The sequence below is a fragment of the Chiloscyllium plagiosum genome, unplaced genomic scaffold (assembly GCF_037043375.1).
Source record: "Chiloscyllium plagiosum isolate Xiang-an unplaced genomic scaffold, Cpla_swu_hap1 HiC_scaffold_23, whole genome shotgun sequence".
Taxonomy (NCBI): domain Eukaryota; kingdom Metazoa; phylum Chordata; class Chondrichthyes; order Orectolobiformes; family Hemiscylliidae; genus Chiloscyllium; species Chiloscyllium plagiosum.
Window position 1 is genome coordinate 810,286 of NW_028270161.1, and position 18,101 is coordinate 828,386.

At 45.6% G+C, this 18,101-nt stretch overlaps 1 protein-coding gene across 1 annotated transcript in view; it reads right to left on the reverse strand.

Moving 5' to 3' along the window:
- Positions 1 to 18,101, reverse strand: part of sema3e (sema domain, immunoglobulin domain (Ig), short basic domain, secreted, (semaphorin) 3E) — a 311,047-nt gene that overhangs the window by 16,424 nt on the left and 276,522 nt on the right. The window contains exon 15 of the mRNA XM_043714219.2: positions 1,680 to 1,747. Within this exon, the coding sequence (XP_043570154.2) occupies positions 1,680 to 1,747 (68 nt within the window). The remainder of the gene's footprint in view (positions 1 to 1,679; positions 1,748 to 18,101) is intronic.

Here is an 18,101-nt window from a genome sequence, read left to right on the forward strand (position 1 = left end):
CTCATCTTTACATAGGCCGCCCTCTTCCATTTAACAAGGGATTCCAATTCCTTATTCAACCACGGCTCCCTCACACGACCCTTTCCTCCCTGCCTGACAGGTACATACTTATCAAGGACACTCAATAGTTGCTCCTTGAACAAGCTCCACATATCAATTGCGCCCTTCCTTGAAGCCTACTTTTCCAAGCCTCGCATCCTAAGTTGTGCCTCACCGCATCATAATTTCCCTGCCCCCAGCTATAACTCTTGCCCTGCAATGCACACTTCTCCCTCTCCATCACTAGAGTAAAAGTCACCGAACTGTCCCCAAAGTGCTCACCTACCTCCAATTCTAACACCTGGCCTGGTTCGTTACCCAAACCCATGGAGAAGTTGGACCTTTTAGTCCAACTCCTCCATGCCAACCAGATTTCCTAAATTAATCTGATAGCATTTGCCAGTACCTGGTCCATATCCCTCTAAACCCTTCCCATTAGTATACCCATCCAGATGCCTTTTAAATACTGTAATTGTACCAGCCTCCACCACTTCCTCTGGCAGCTCATTCTATACACACACCATCCTCTGTGCGAAAACATTGCCTCTTAAGAACTTTTTAAATGTTTCCCCTCTCAACTTAAACCTATGCCCTCGAGTTTTGGACGACCTTACCTCAGGGAAAAGACCTTGGCTATTCACTCTAGCCATGCTCCTCACAATTTTATAAATCTCTATAAGGTCACTCCTCAAACTCTGATGCTCCCAGGTAAATAGCCCCAGCCTATTCAGCCTCTCCTGATAGCTCAAAGTCTCTAGCTATTTGGATACAGAACTGGCTCAAAGGTAGGAGACAGAGGATAGTGGTAGAGAGTTGCTTTTCAGACTGGAGGCCTTTTCAGACAGTGGTGTGCCACAAGGATTATTGCTGGGTCCACTGCTTTTCATCATTTATATAGATGTTTTGGATTTGAACATGGGTGACATGGTTAGTAAGTTTGCAGATGACACCAAAATTGGAGGTGTAGTGGACAGTGAAGAAAGTTAACTTAGAGTACAACAGGACCCTTGATCAATTGGGCTGGTGAGCCGAGGAGTGGCAGATGGAGTTTTATTTAGATCAGTGTGAGGTGCTGCATTTTGGAAAGACAAATCAGGGAAGGACTTATTCATTTAATGGTAAGGTTCTGGGAGTGTTGCTGACCAAAGAGTCCTTGGAGTGCAGGTTCATAGTTCCTTGAAAGTGGAGTTGCAGGTAGATAGGATAATGAAGGCGGCATTTGGTGACCCGACCCATCCCTAACTGCCAACACTTACTTTCCTAACTGCATGTTGGTCCTCCAATCACAGGCTGTTTCTCTCCTGAGTTTGCTGGGAATCAGCTCATTTTAAACTGTGATTGGAAGAGTAGCCCCTCAGTAATTCTGCTCAGGGGCTCATTATTTCTAAATACTTCGATAAAATCCCCACAGTATGGAAACAGGTCATTTGGCCCTACAAATCCATATCAACTTTCCTAACAGCATCCCACCTAGAATCACCCCGCTACACTATCCTATCCCTGCAACCCCCCACAGCTAATCTGCCTTAGCTACACATTCCTGGACACTATGGGTAATTTAGCATGGCCAATGTTGAGGGGGAGTTTGCCCAACATTCCTCCCCCACCGTGTACTTTCAGTCTCATTGATAGTCACATACCATTCGGCTCTTGGTCTAGGCACTGCTGGATGGCATCACCATGTCGAATATCTTGCCTACGGTAACGCCTGCCAGAGAGGGTTAGATAAACCAGTTTAAAATTCAAGAATACACAATTCTCTGATAATATCTGCATTAACAATACTAAATTACATCACAGTGTGGAAACAGGCCCTTTCGGCCCAACAAGTCCACACTGACCCGCCAAAGCACAACCAACCCATACCCCTACATTTACCCCTTACCTAACACTACGGACAATTTAGCATAGCCAATTCACCTGGCCTGCACATCTTTGGACTGTGGGAGGAAACCGTAGCACCCGGAGGAAACCCACGCAGACACGGGGAGAACGTGCAAACTCCACACAGTCAGTCGCCTGAGGCGGGAATTGAACCTGGGTCTCTGGCGCTGTGAGGCAGCAGTGCTAACCACTGTGCCACCGTGCCACCCATATCTTCCATAGACTTTCTCACAAAGAGGATTCTTGACTCTTTACCAATTTTTTTTGTGCTTTCATGAGTTCTCTCTTCTGGTGGAGGGGAAGCATTAATATTCAACAATTTGCTTTTATTTCAGATCATGTGAAGAATAAAGGTTCCACATTTCTGTCAAGTTTATCAACTGGCAGTCCAAAACTGAATATATACGTTGTAAGTTTGAATTGGGCAAATAACAAATCTAAGGTGATTGAATTCAATAGACAATGATTCAAATCTGATAATGTCATGACACCATGAAAAAAAAATTGGCAAAGAAATTGTATAAATGGCATTAACTTGACATGGATTTGTACCAGCATTTGAAAATACTCAGTTAAATCCTAGATGATGGAATCCGAACATGCAGCTCATGTTAACATTCCTGTCTATCAATATTTCAGTTACTTCTTCAACTGGAGACACAGAAGGGATCAATGCACCTTGTGTGTATTATTAACCTCAGTAATGAGGGAAGTGTTGAGTTTGTATGCATTTCTCTCTCTCCCTTGGATGAGGTTTTTAGCTTAATCACATGATCCATTATGGATATTTAATGCCATCCCTCGTTGCTGTTCACAACTCATTGTTTCAAACACTTTTCTTCAAGCTTTGGAGATGCCGGTGTTAGATTGGGGTGTACAAAGTTAAATCTGCTATAAATTCTGAGTCTTATGATCTTATACTCCACAACCACCTGATGAAGGAGCAGTGCTCCGAAAGCTAGTGCTTCCAAATAAACCATTTGGACTATAACCTGGTGTTGTGTGATTTTTAATTTTCTTCAAGCAATTAAGAAACCCCTTCTGTGACCGAGAACTGGAAGGTGGGTAGGGGCGGGCTGCCTTAGAGTGGTCGGAAGGTGGGAGGGGCAGGGGCTCGCTGGGTCTGTATTGTCTGCACTTTTGTATGTAACAGGATTGTCTAATGTACAAATGTCATTGTTGATGTCTCTTTATATTTTTATATGTGAAACTGGGATTTGAGGTTTGTCCTCCTGTCCCTGTAAACTGGTTGAACGGTAGTGTTTGGGGCCTGGCTTTGCCGCTCCTCTCCCTTGTAAAATTGCTGTCTCTTGTGTACAGCTGTAAATGTGTTTTGTAAACTGTTTTGTAATTTGTTTAATAAAAAAAAACAGGAAGAAAAAAGAAACCCCTTCTGATAATAGTATCTGGACTGTGCCTCATTAATAGTTTCTGGCAAATAATTACACATTGTACTGACCCTCTTCGTAAGAATTTATTTTCAAGCTTCAGTTGAGTCCTCCCTGTGATTATTTTAAATGTCTGTCCCTTTATTAATATAATTGAAAACAACCCGTCTCTATTCACCCGTACAATGATTGTAATGAGGTCAGCCAGGTGGACCTCAGAATAAGAGTTCCCTGATTAATCTGGTCCAATCAGGGAGCCCTGGCTGGCAGATAATAACAGGAGTGTCAGAGATTCTGTTCATTCTGCGAGCTGGCACTGAGGGAACTGGATCAGTGTCGAGGTATCTCCACATGTAAGTAATGGGTGACCAGTTGACTTGATACCAGCCTCAATGGAGTTATTTCAACCTCATCACCAACCCTTGGAATCCTGAAGCTGCCACCCAGTAATTTCTCTTCCAGTGAAGCCTCGGACCTCTCAGGTTTAACCTTGTAATGACAAAATGTTTTCCTGAAACCACTAATAAATCTACACTCTATTTTCTTTCATCACTCTATTAGTCTTCCTTTATCTTGATGTCAAAAGTCATATGGAACACTCTAACTCAGAACATTCTATTTTATAGTCATACAGCACAGAAACTGAATTGTCGGTCCAACTAGTTCACATTGACCATACTCCCTAATAAAACTAATCGCGCCGGCCTGTGCTTGACCCATATCCCTACAAACATTTCCTATTCATGTACATATCCAAATGTTCTTTACATGTTGCGACTGTACCTGCACCTATCACTTCCTCTGGAAGTTAATTCCAGACACAAGCCACGCACGGTGTGTAAAAAAGTTCCCCCTCAGGTCCTTTTTAAAAACTTTCTCCTCTCACCTTGAATTCCTCCTTAGGGAAAAGATCTTTGCTATTCACGTTATGTAATCCTTCATGGATTTATAAACCTCTATCATGTCATCTCTCAATCTCCTATGGTCGAGTGAAAAAGTTCCCAGCTTATTTTGAGAACATAAACGCTCCATTCCTGGCAACAGCTGCTGAAAATGTGTTGCTGGAAAAGCGCAGCAGGTCAGGCAGCATCCAGGGAACAGGAGAATCGATGTTTCGGGCATAAGCCCTTCTTCAGGAAGAAGGGCTTATGCCCGAAACGTCGATTCTCCTGTTCCCTGGATGCTGCCTGACCTGCTGCGCTTTTCCAGCAACACATTTTCAGCTCTGATCTCCAGCATCTGCAGACCTCACTTTCTCCTCAAACATTCCTGGCAACATCCTAGTAATATTTTTCTGAACCTTCTCCAGTATAATAATGTCCTTCCTATAGCAGGACGACCAGAACTGTACACAATATTCCAGAAGAGGCCTCACCAGCATCGTTTACAACCTCAACATGATGTCCCAACTCCTATACTCAAAGGTCTGAGCAATGAAGGCAAGCTTGCTAAACACCTTCTTAACAACCTGTGTATGGCACAAATTTAAAATAATTATGTGCCTGAACCTCTTTGTTCTACAACACTAACCAAGGCCCTACCATAATTGTTTTACCAAAATGCAATACTTCACATTTATCCAAATTAAACTCCATCTGGCACTCGTTAGCCTAGTGACCCAAGTGATCAAGATATCCTTGTCATCCGACATGATCTTCTTCACTGTCCACTCTACCATGAATTTTGGTTCATTTATAAACCTGTTAACCAGACCTCCTATATTTTCATCCAAATTATTTCCATAAAATGACAAACAAAAAAGTGGACCCAGCAATGATCCCTGTGGAACACTGCTGGTCACAAGCATCCAGTCCAAAAAATAACCTGCCAACACCACCACTCTTTCTCCTGCCATTTAGCCAATTTTGTATCCAATTGGCAACATCTCTCTGAATCTCATGTGATCTAACTTTATTAATTAGTCCAACATAGGAACCTTGTCAAAGGCTTTACTAAAGTTCAAGTAAACAACATCTACAACTCCACTCTCAAAAAACTCAGATTTGAATGATGTGATTTCCTTCACACAAAGCCATGCTGACGATCCCTAATCATTTCTCACTTCACCAAATGCATGTAAATCCTGTCTTTCAGAATCACCTTGAAGAACTTACTTACTACTGATATTAGACTCACACATCAGTAGTTCCCACACTTCCCCTCACCGACCTTCTTAAGTAAAGGCATGACGTGGAGGTGCCGGTGTTGGACTGGGGTAGACAAGGTTAGAAGTCACACGACACCAGGTTACAGTCCAACAGGTTAATTTGAAATCCCAAACTTTCGGAGCGATGCTCCTTTATCAGGTGAAGTGAAGAGAAGCACACAGGTATAGAATTTATAAGCAGAGAAATCAAAAGATGATACAAATGGTGTAATTGGAGTGTCGACATGCTGAATAATGAGTCTCTGCAGATGATCAAAGTGTCAGACCATGTGAGTAAAGTGTTAACAGCTGAACTGAGAATGGGGTGTTGGAAAAGCACAGCAGGTCAGGCAACATACAAGGAGCAGGAGAATCGATGTTTCGGGCAAATGCATTTCCCAAATAAACGATTCCCCTGCTCCTCGGATGCTGCCTGAACTGCTGTGCTTTTCCAGTAGCACACTCTTGACTCTGATCTCCAGCATCTGCAGTCCTCACTTTCTCCCTATCAACAGCTGAACAGCAAGTGAAGGGATGACGTATAATCCAATTAACTGAGGCAGAGATAATTACAAAAAATTAAAAATAAGATAGACAATAGACAATAGGTGCAGGAGTAGGCCATTCTGAACTTCGAGCCTGCACCACCATTCATTACGATCATGGCTGATCATCCTTAATCAGTATCCTGTTCCTGCCTTATCTCCATAACCCTTGATTCCACTATCCTTGAGAGCTCTATCCAACTCTTTCTTAAATAAATCCAGAGACTGGGCCTCCACTGCCTTCTGGGGCAGAGCATTCCACACAGCCACCACTCTCTGGGTGAAGAGGTTTCTCCTCATCTCTGTCCTAAATGGCCTACCTCTTATTTTTAAGCTGTGTCCTCTGGTTTGGGACTCACCCATCAGCGGAAACATGTTTCCTGCCTCCAGAGTGTCCAATCCTTTAATAATCTTATACGTCTCAATCAGATCCTCCCTCAGTCTTCTAAACTCAAGGGTATACAAGCCCTGTCGCTCCAATCTTTCAACATAAGGTAGTCCTGCCATTCCAAGAATTGACCTCGTGAACCTACGCTGCACTCCCTCAATAGCCAGAATGTCTTTCCTCAAATTTGGAGACCAGAACTGCACACAATATTCCAGGTGCGGTCTCACCAGGGCCCTGTATAGCTGCAGAAGAACCTCTTTGCTTCTATACTCAATCCCTCTTGTTATGAAGGCCAGCATGCTGTCAGCTTTCTTCACTACCTGCTGTACCTGCATGCTTACCTTCATTGACTGGTGTACAAGAACACCCAGATCTCTCTGTACTGCCCCTTTACCTAACTTGACTCCATTTAGGTAGTAATCTGCCTTCCTGTTCTTGCCACCAAAGTGGATAACCATACATTTATCCACATTAAACTGCATCTGCCATGCATCTGTCCACTCACCTAACCCGTCCAGGTCACCCTGTAATCTCTTAACATCCTCTTCACATTTCACCCTGCCACCCAGCTATGTATCATCAGCAAATTTGCTAATGTTACTATTAATACCATCTTCTATATCATTATATATTGTAAAAAAGCTGCGGTGCCAGCACTGATCCCTGCGGTACCCCACTGGTTACTGCCTGCCATTCCGAAATGGAGCCGTTTATCACTACTCTCTGTTTCCTATCAGCCAACCAATTTTCAATCCAAGTCAGTACTTTGCCCCCAATACCATGCACCCTAATATTGCTCACTAACCTCCTATGTGGGACTTTATCAAAGGCTTTCTGAAAGTCCAGGTACACTACATCCACTGGATCTCCCTTGTCCATCTTCAGAGTTACATCCTCAAAAAACTCCAGAAGGTTAGTCAAGCATGATTTCCCAGGAACTCCTGGGAAAGATATAAATAGAAAGCAGGAGACAACAGCTTCGCTTCACTTGGAGGTCGCCACTGATGTTGTCACTCAGCCAGGTAATGAAACATCTGGATATCAAACCTACAGCTCAGCGAGCAAACCTACACCCTAAACCTCAACCTGAGCTACAACCTGAGGTATGTATGACTGCAGTGGACGGTAGGACGGGATCAATGAGACTGGTGTCAGACTTGGCAATGTCAAGCTGCAGGAAGGTGCATCATCCATGGTTTAATTTCCAACCATGCAAGTTGAGAACACAAATCAGGCAAAGATTCCTGCAGCTTAATGTTCATAGGAATCCTTCCAGCTCCTGGTTTTGCCAGTCTCCTGGCTGGCCCTTGGGTAAATTAGAAGGTGAAGGAACTTCACTCCTTTCTTCAATCTGTTCTGTTCCCAGTATTTCGCTCTCTCTTCATCAGAGTCTGTTTTCAGTCATACTGCTTTCTTTCACTAACTTTGTTGTCTGGGCTTGGACTATCAAGTCCTTTCCTGGATGGTCTCTACCTTTCACAGGTTTTGCATATTCAGAATAAAATACGAAACAAATCACTAAGTTTTACCATCATGGCTTAGGACGCACTAAGAGGAACTCCTCTGCACCTTCTGTTTATTTCCTGAGTTTTCTCGTTTTGTGCCATTTTTCCCCTCTTGGTGTTCTCTCCTGAGGTAGAGTGGGTTGGAGGCTTCTGAGTGGAACGGGATTGGACCTGAGGCTGGAGGCCTGTGTGGAGTGGGTATGGCCCGGGGGCTGGAGGCCTGTTTGGAGTGGGTATGGCCCGGGGGCTGGAGGCCTGTGTGGAGTGGGTATGGCCCGGGGGCTGGAGGCCTGTGTGGAGTGGGTATGGCCCGGGGGCTGGAGGCCTATGCGGAGTGGGTATGGCCCGGGGGCTGGAGGCCTATGCGGAGTGGGAAATGCCCGGGGGCTGGAGGCCTGTGTGGAGTGGGTATGGCCCGGGGGCTGGAGGCCTGTGCGGAGTGGGTATGGCCCGGGGGCTGGAGGCCTGTGTGGAGTGGGTATGGCCCGGGGGCTGGAAGCCTGTGTGGAGTGGGTATGGCCCGGGGGCTGGAGGCCTATGCGGAGTGGGAAATGCCCGGGGGCTGGAGCCCGTGCAGAGTGGGGACGGCCCGGGGCCTGCAGGCCTTGTGGAGTGGGTATGGCCTGGGGGCTGGAGGCTTGTATGGAGTGGATAACTGCTGGACTGCGGACTGGTGCAGACGGTCAATGTTGTGCGAGCCCCGGCAGATCACAAGTGGAAGCTGTTCGTACTGATCTACTGGGAGACTGTAATGCTTATCTTTTTGACTTTATTTTCATTTTTCAAACTTATACAATGAACAACAGTAAGCAATATAACTTGTTTTCCTTTCTTTTTCCCTTTATCTTTGTATTTTGTTGCTACTTGGACCTTAGATTGCACCGTGTGGGGTGACATTGTAACATTTTCAGTGTACTTCTGTACTCGAGTACATGTGACAATCAAGAATATTCTCATTCTAATTCAGTGATTATCTACAGATGATTACATTTCCATTACTCCAGCATTTGCAAGTTCTACTATTAGGAGAAAGTGAGGACTGCAGATACTGGAGATCAGAGCTGAAAATGTGTTGCTGGAAAAGCGCAGCAGGTCAGGCAGCATCCAGGGAACAGGAGAATCGACGTTTCGGGCATAAGCCCTTCTTCTACTATTAGCAAATTGCCAGAAAATTGTCCCACAGGATCATTCCCACCAAACTGATCTTTTCAAATCTGCTCGGTCAGTACTCCCTGCTCAGAGCCGATATTCCTCAGATTCTGCATAGTTCCTTCTTCTCAGTTTGAATCTTCACAGTCCAGAAGACTTTTCTAGAAACAACAAAACACACCCCATAGCCTCTGAAAATCTCCCCCTTGATCTTTAACCTTACCTCCCTACTTATTCAAATCTTTCTCTAGATCTGATACTTCCCTATCCCACCTCCTGGTTTGTGAACTGGTATGCATTCAAGATTAGAATCATTACAAGGTCTGGAGGAAATGAGAAATGTTCACTGATATTGCTGAAAAACAGTTGTAAATATGTTCTGCTTCCTAGCCGTAGTTTTAGTTGAGAACTCTAAGAAGTTACTTACCGAAAACAAATCAAGGCGGAACACATAAGAACATAAGAGATAGGAACAAGCCAAGACCATTTGGCCCATCAATACTTTTCTGCCATTCATTACAAATTATGGCTGACTTTAATCTCCTCCCTATTTCTCATACCCTTTAACTCACGTAAAGACCAAAGATCTGTCTGTCTATTGTATGAAGATGTAGGTGTATACTGAACCTTTGAGAGAGAGAGAGGAAGCTGGCAAGGACAGACTGAAAGCACAAAGTATGTGAAGAATTTAAAAATGTAACATTTGGTTGAAACAAATTGCTGGACTTGTGTTGCCATGGAATATAAACAAATTCAAATTCGGCCAATCAGTTTAAATTATGTCCTGGATACCAAAAGCATATTGAATTTGAATTTTACTGTTTGGGATGGGATCAAACAAATGAAATGATCCAATGTTTTGGGGTATAAACCTGGACATTCTGAACACTTAGGGGGAGTACAGGCTGCTAGCCTGCTCGCTCTCTGAATGGTACCTGTCCATAAGTTGTGCAGCAGAAGACCGAAGTAAAGATCCCAGGAAAATACCGAGGAAAATCTACAAAAGAGAATCAACAGCTGGCTGGTTTTTTGAAACGTGATTATTTTTTGTGAATCTTAAATTGGAGTTTTTTTTAAAAATCGGACCAGTATTGTGTAGTGGGAAGTAAAAAATATAGGTTTAAGAGAAAGGACTTATTTATAATTGTTTTAATGATTTCTTTTGGATTTAAAGAATAAAATTGTTAATTTTTACTTTAAATAGTGAGATCTGGGATAATTCTTTGCCTCTGTAAATTTAACAGATTACAGCATGAGGTGAGCTTCTCTGTATGTCGGGTTTAAATTAGCAGAGGGGTTTACCCACTATCTGAACCTTAACTGTATTCAACAAGGGAGTATCCACAAACCACTTGATGAGAGAATTTCAAATATTCATGACACTTTTTGCAATTTCACCTCATCACAATCCGAATTGACCAGACCCTTACCCCCAGACTGTGCCCCCGTGTTTGTTTCTCCCTTCAGGGAATCTCAATCTCTTAGCCTCAACATTGTTGAGACCCTTAACAATCCTGTATGGTTAATGACATGAGATAATTGTGATGAAGGCTTATAATATTTTATTATAATTCAGGAACTGGGGATCCAAAGTAGAAGTAAATCAGTCTTTGGTTTTAATTTCTGTGAAAAGCGTTTCTTTTTAAGGTCAAAATTGCATTTATTTTTAGCATTGGGTTAAAGAATCATAGTTCCAAGAAGACATGTGACTTAAAGTTAAACACGAACATAAAAAAATAGAAACAGGAATAGTCCATTCAGTCCCTCGAGTCTGCTCTGCTGTTCAATTAGATCACAGCTGATCTGTTTAAGTTCCAAACCACACATTCCATATAACCCCGATAACCTAATGAACAATGATGACCCTGCTTCCACTGCCTTCCTAGTTGGACAGTTCCAAGGTCAAAATCTCTTCGCTGGGTGGGGGAGTCCAGAAGTAGAGGGCATAGGTTTAGGGTGAGAGGGGAAAGATATAAAAGAGATGTAAGGGGCAACTTTTTCACGCAGAGGGTGGTACGTGTATGGAATGAGCTGCCAGAGGATGTGGTGGAGGCTGGTACAATTGCAACATTTAAGAGACATTTGGATGGGTATATGAATAGGAAGGGTTTGGAGGGATATGGGCCGGGTGCTGGCAGATGGGACTAGATTGGGTTGGGATATCTAGTTGTTATAGACGAGTTGGACTGAAGGGTCTGTTTCCGAGCTGTACATCTCTATGATTCTATGACTCTATATGATTCTCTGAGTGGCAAAGTTTATCTGTCAGCTCGGTCCGAAATGTGCACTGACTCCTAGCTTTAAAACAGTCTTCACATCTAGACAAGAGTTTCCTTTGTCATAGATTCATAAAAACTAGGCCATTGAGCCACCTCCACCATTCAATATGATCATGACTACTCTTCTACCTGAATGGTATAGTCTCACATTTTCCCTAGATGCCTTTAAAATAATTTTCTTGAATAAATTCAGTGGCTTGGCCTCCACAGCCTTCTGTGATTCACTACCCTCTGCATGTGGAAATATTTCCTCATCTCAGGTCTACAGGGCAACCTCAATTATCCAAACAACACGGGCAGGAAGTATTTTGTTCGTATAATTGAATATTCGGATAATAGAGTTTACACAATCACCGGGACCTTGAGATCTTGTTTGGATAATCCGACATTCGGATAAACAAGGTTGCACTGTAAATGGTCAACTCCATATCCAAAGTTAAAAATCACACAACACCAAGTTGTAGTCCAACAGGTTTAATTGGAAGCACACTAGCTTTCGGAGCAACGCTCCTTCATCAGGTGATTGTGGAGGGCTCGATCATAACACAGAATTTATAGCAAAAATTTGCAGTGTGATATAACTGAAATTATACATTGAAAAATTGATTGTCTGTTAAGCCTTTCATCTGTTAGAATACTGTGATAGTTTCACTTCTTTCATGTGTAAATCACAAAACTCTTTTTTTTAAAAGTTGCATTCTCGGGTTAGCTGTTAACAATGGTGATAGCAAGACAATATGTTAAAGGTGTTAGCCCCCTGTGTTCTCTGTCTATGACCTGATGTTTAGATTGATTCTAATCTAAAAAGTGAGATAACAGAATTTTACATAAATTCATGTAGTTTTTGAGCTCAGAGTTCTACATGAATGTATGCAGTTTTTGAGCAAAGTGCAATGTAACTCTGCAAGTACAAATTCACCACACAAAATATGTGTGCATGTGGGTCTTTGTCTGTCTGTGTGTTTGTGTCTGTCTGGGGTGGGGGTTGTGAGTGTGAGAAAGTGTGTGTGTGTGTGCTGAGTGCGTGTAGTGAGTGCAGTGTCTTAAGTCTGTGAGGGGGTGCGTGTGGGAGTGTGTGTGTCTATAAGGGTGTGTGTGCGCGTCTGTGTGTACCTGTGTCCATGTGTGTGTGTGTAGAAATATCTATGTGTGTGTGTGTGTGTAGTGCAATGGTGATCACCTGTAATGTGACATGAACCCAAGGTCCCGGTTGAGGCCCTCCCTCTGGGTACCGAACTTAGCTATCAGCCTCTGCTCGGCCACTTTCCTCTGCTGCCTGTCCCGAAGTCCACTTTGGAGGATGGTCACCCGAAGGTCCGAGGCTGAATGCATTTTATACATTTCAATCAGATCCACTCCTATTTTTCAAAAGTCTAGTGAATACAGAGCCAGTCAAACCAATCTCTCCTCAGAGGACCATCTGACCATCTCTGGTGTCAGCCTAGTCAACCCTTGCTACACTCCTTCTATGGAGAGAAAATGAGGTCTGCAGATGCTGGAGATCAGAGATGGAAATGTGTTGCTGGAGAAGCGCAGCAGGTCAGGCAGCATCTAGGGAACAGGAGAATCGACGTTTCGGGCATTAGCCCTTCTTCAGGAATGAGGAAAGTTTGTCCAGCAGGCTAAGATAAAAGATAGGGAGGAGGGATTTGGGGGAGGGGCGTCGGAAATGTGATAGGTGGAAAAAGGTCAAGGTGAGGGTGATAGGACAGATTGGGGTGGGGGCGGAGAGGTCGGGAAGAAGATTGCAGGTTAGGGAGGCGGTGCTGAATTTGATGGATTTGACTGAGACAGGCTGGGGGGAGGGGAAATGAGGAAACTGGTGAAATCCGAGTTCATCCCTTGTGGTTGGAGGGTTCCTAGCCGGAAGATGAGGCGTTCTTCCTCCAACCGTCGTTTCGCTGTGGTCTGACGATGGAGGAGTCCAAAGACCTGCATATCCTTGGTGGAGTGGGAGGGGGAATTGAAATGTTGAGCTACAGGGTGGTTGGGTTGGTTGGTCCGGGTGTCCCAGAGGTGTTCTCTGAAACGCTCCACAAGTAGGCGGCCTGTCTCCCCAATATAGAGGAGGCCACATCGGGTACAGAGGATGCAATAGATGCTATGTGTGGAGGTACAGGTGAATCTGTGGCGGATATGGAAGTTTCCTTTGGGGCCTTGGAGGGAGGTGAGAGGGGAGGTGTGGGCGCAAGTCTTGCACCTCCTGCGGTTGCAGGGGAAGGTGCCGGGAGTGGAGGTTGGGTTGGTGGGGGGTGTGGATCTGACGAGGGAGTCACGGAGGGAGTGGTCTTTACGGAATGCTGATAGGGGAGGGGAGGGAAATATATCCTTGGCGGTGGGGTCCGTTTGGAGGTAGCGGAAATGACGGCGGATGATGCGCTGTACATGGAGGTTAGTGGGGTGGTAGGTGAGGACCAGTGGGGTTCTGTCCTGGTGGCGGTTGGAGGGGCGGGGTTCAAGGGCGGAGGATCGGGAAGTGGAAGAGATGCGGTGGAGGGCATCGTCGATCACGTCGGGGGGGAAATTGCGGTCCTTGAAGAAGGAGGCCATCTGGGATGTGCGTTTTTGGAACTGGTCCTCCTGGGAGCAGATGCGGCGGAGTCGAAGGAATTGGGAGAATGGGATGGCGTTTTTGCAGGGGGCAGGATGGGAGGAGGTGTAGTCCAGGTAGCTCGGTTTGTAGTAGATGTCCGTGTTGATTCGGTCGCCTGAGATGGAAATAGAAAGGTCGAGGAAGGGGAGGGAGGAATCTGAGACTGTCCAGGTGAATTTGAGGTCGAGGTGGAAGGTGTTGGTGAAGTGGATGAACTGTTCCACCTCCTCGTGGGAGCACGAGGCGGCGCCGATACAGTCATCGATGTAGCGGAGGAAAAGGTGGGGGGTGGGGCCAGTGTAGTTGCGGAAGATGGACTGTTCCACATACCCTACGAAGAGGCAGGCATAGCTGGGGCCCATGCGGGTGCCCATGGCTACTCCTTTCGTTTGGAGGAAGTGGGAGGATTGGAAAGAGAAGTTGTTCAGGGTGAGGACCAGTTCAGTCAGTCGAAGGAGGGTGTCAGTGGAAGGGTACTGGTCGGTACGGCGGGAAAGGAAGAAGCGGAGGTCGGTATGGCGGGAAAGGAAGAAGCGGAGGTCGGTACGGCGCACCTCCCCATAGTCCCACAACCCCGCACCTCCCGCTTCTCCCTCCTGCCCAAAATCCACAAACCTGACTGCCCCGGCCGACCCACTGTCTCCGCCTGCTCCTGCCCCACCGAACTCATCTCCGCCTACCTTGACACCGTCCTGTCCCCCTTAGTCCAAGAACTCCCCACCTACGTTCGGGACACCACCCACGCCCTCCACCTGCTCTATGATTTTCGCTTCCCCGGTCCCCAACGCCTTATTTTCACCATGGACATCCAGTCCCTGTACACCTCCATCCCCCATCACGAAGGGCTCAAAGCCCTCCGATTCTTCCTTTCCCGCCATACCGACCAGTACCCTTCCACTGACACCCTCCTTCGACTGACTGAACTGGTCCTCACCCTGAACAACTTCTCTTTCCAATCCTCCCACTTCCTCCAAACGAAAGGAGTAGCCATGGGCACCCGCATGGGCCCCAGCTATGCCTGCCTCTTCGTAGGATATGTGGAACAATCCATCTTCCGCAACTACACTGGCCCCACCCCCCACCTTTTCCTCCGCTACATCGATGACTGTATCGGCGCCGCCTCGTGCTCCCACGAGGAGGTGGAACAGTTCATCCACTTCACCAACACCTTCCACCCCGACCTCAAATTCACCTGGACAGTCTCAGATTCCTCCCTCCCCTTCCTCGACCTTTCTATTTCCATCTCAGGCGACCGAATCAACACGGACATCTACTACAAACCGAGCTACCTGGACTACACCTCCTCCCATCCTGCCCCCTGCAAAAACGCCATCCCATTCTCCCAATTCCTTCGACTCAGCCGCATCTGCTCCCAGGAGGACCAGTTCCAAAAACGCACATCCCAGATGGCCTCCTTCTTCAAGGACCGCAATTTCCCCCCCGACGTGATCGACGATGCCCTCCACTGCATCTCTTCCACTTCCCGATCCTCCGCCCTTGAACCCCACCCCTCCAACCGCCACCAGGACAGAACCCCACTGGTCCTCACCTACCACCCCACTAACCTCCATGTACAGCGCATCATCCGCCGTCATTTCCGCCACCTCCAAACGGACCCCACCGCCAAGGATATATTTCCCTCCCCTCCCCTATCAGCATTCCGTAAAGACCACTCCCTCCGTGACTCCCTCGTCAGATCCACACCCCCCACCAACCCAACCTCCACTCCCGGCACCTTCCCCTGCAACCGCAGGAGGTGCAAGACTTGCGCCCACACCTCCCCTCTCACCTCCCTCCAAGGCCCCAAAGGAAACTTCCATATCCGCCACAGATTCACCTGTACCTCCACACATATCATCTATTGCATCCTCTGTACCCGATGTGGCCTCCTCTATATTGGGGAGACAGGCCGCCTACTTACGGAGCGTTTCAGAGAACACCTCTGGGACACCCGGACCAACCAACCCAACCACCCTGTAGCTCAACATTTCAATTCCCCCTCCCACTCCACCAAGGATATGCAGGTCTTTGGACTCCTCCATCGTCAGACCACAGCGAAACGACGGTTGGAGGAAGAACGCCTCATCTTCCGGCTAGGAACCCTCCAACCACAAGGGATGAACTCGGATTTCACCAGTTTCCTCATTTCCCTTCCCCCCAGCCTGTCTCAGTCAAATCCATCAAATTCAGCACCGCCTCCCTAACCTGCAATCTTCTTCCCGACCTCTCCGCCCCCACCCCAATCTGTCCTATCACCCTCACCTTGACCTTTTTCCACCTATCACATTTCCGACGCCCCTCCCCCAAATCCCTCCTCCCTATCTTTTATCTTAGCCTGCTGGACAAACTTTCCTCATTCCTGAAGAAGGGCTAATGCCCGAAACGTCGATTCTCCTGTTCCCTAGATGCTGCCTGACCTGCTGCGCTTCTCCAGCAACACATTTCCATCTCTACACTCCTTCTATGGCAGGTATATCTTCTCTTAGGTAGGGAGACCAAGACTAAATGCAACACTCCAAGTGTGGTCTCACCAAGGCCCTGTATAACAACAGTAAGACATTTCTTCTGAACTGAAACCCTCTTGCAGTGAAAGCTAATGCACCGTTAGCTTTCCTAATTGTTTGCTGCATCTGTCGGTCTACTTTAATTGAATGGTGTACAAAGGCACCCTTTTATTTAATTTGTTGATAGGATGTGGATTTCATTGGCTAGTACAGCATTTATTACCCATTCCTAATTGTCCAAGCAGCAGTTAAGTGTCAGCCATATCACTGTGGGTCTGGAGTCACATGCAGGCCAGGAAAGGACGGCAGATTTCCTTCCCAGAAGGGTCTGAGTGAATTGGATGGGTTTTGGTAACAATTGACAATGGTCACATGGTCACCACAAGGCCAGTTCTTTATTCTAGATTTTACTAAATTCAAATTTCACCATCAGTCATTGTGGGATTCGAATCCTTGTCCCCATAGCATCTGGATTACTAACTCACTGACATTAGCACAATGCAACTGCCTCCTCATAATAGAGTATAACATAGGACAGCCCATCAACCAGTTCAGTGAATCTCAGCTGCTTTGCCTCCTACACAAATTTATTCTTCTATAAAATTGGAAATCTGGATTTTACACAGTATTCCAGACAGTCACACCAAATTGTAGCAAGCCAATTTATTCCTGTTCTCCAATGCCCTTGCAATCATATTTGGTCAATATACCATCTGCTTTAATTACTTGCTGCACTAGTCGCTAATTTTCTGCATTCCTATTATGAGTGCATCCAAGTCTCTTTGAAAATCAACTCTTATAAATTTCACACCATTTTAAAAAATTCTGTTTTTCCAATCTTGTTATCAATATGACTAACATCACACTTTCCTACATTATATTCATATGCCACCTTGCTGCCCACTCACTCGTCTATATTTCTTCACAGCCTCTTACTGTCCTCCCCACAGCTTCCTGTGAAACATAGCTTTGTATCATCATATTACTCTGCATCTTCATCAAAATTGTTTGTAACTACCTGGGGCCCCAGCATGGATTATTGTGACACCCCCACTAGTCACAACCTACCAATGTGACAGTGACTCACTTTCAACCAGTCTCTCCTTCCTGTCTCTTAATCAAGACTCCGTGCAAATTAATGTATTACTCCCAAATTCCATGAGTCCTTACCTTGCAATTAACATTGTGTGGGGCACCTTATCAAATTACCTTTTTGGAATCCAGTAACACTACATCCACTGCTTCTCCTTTATCTATTCTATAAGTTACAGCCTCAAAAAATTCTCAAATTTTTCAAACTGAATTTACCATTGGCAAAATCATGTTGACTTGTTCTAATCATACAATGCCTTTCCAAATGGATTCTTAATGAGTTTTTAAAATAATAGATTCTAGAATTTTCCCATCTATTACCTAACCCATAGGAGTAGAAGTAGCCATTCAGTGAGATTATGGCTGATCTGACAATCCTCAACTGTATTTTCCTGCCCCTTTCCCTTGATTTTCCTATTGATTAAAAATCTATCTCCATCATGATTTTATTGAAAAACCCAGCCTTGACAGCCCTCTGAAACAAAGAATTCCACAGATTCACAGACCTCGGAGAGAAGAATATCTTATCGCTGTTGTTAATATATAACAGCTCACACCGAGATGATGCCCTTTAGTCCTGGACTCTCCC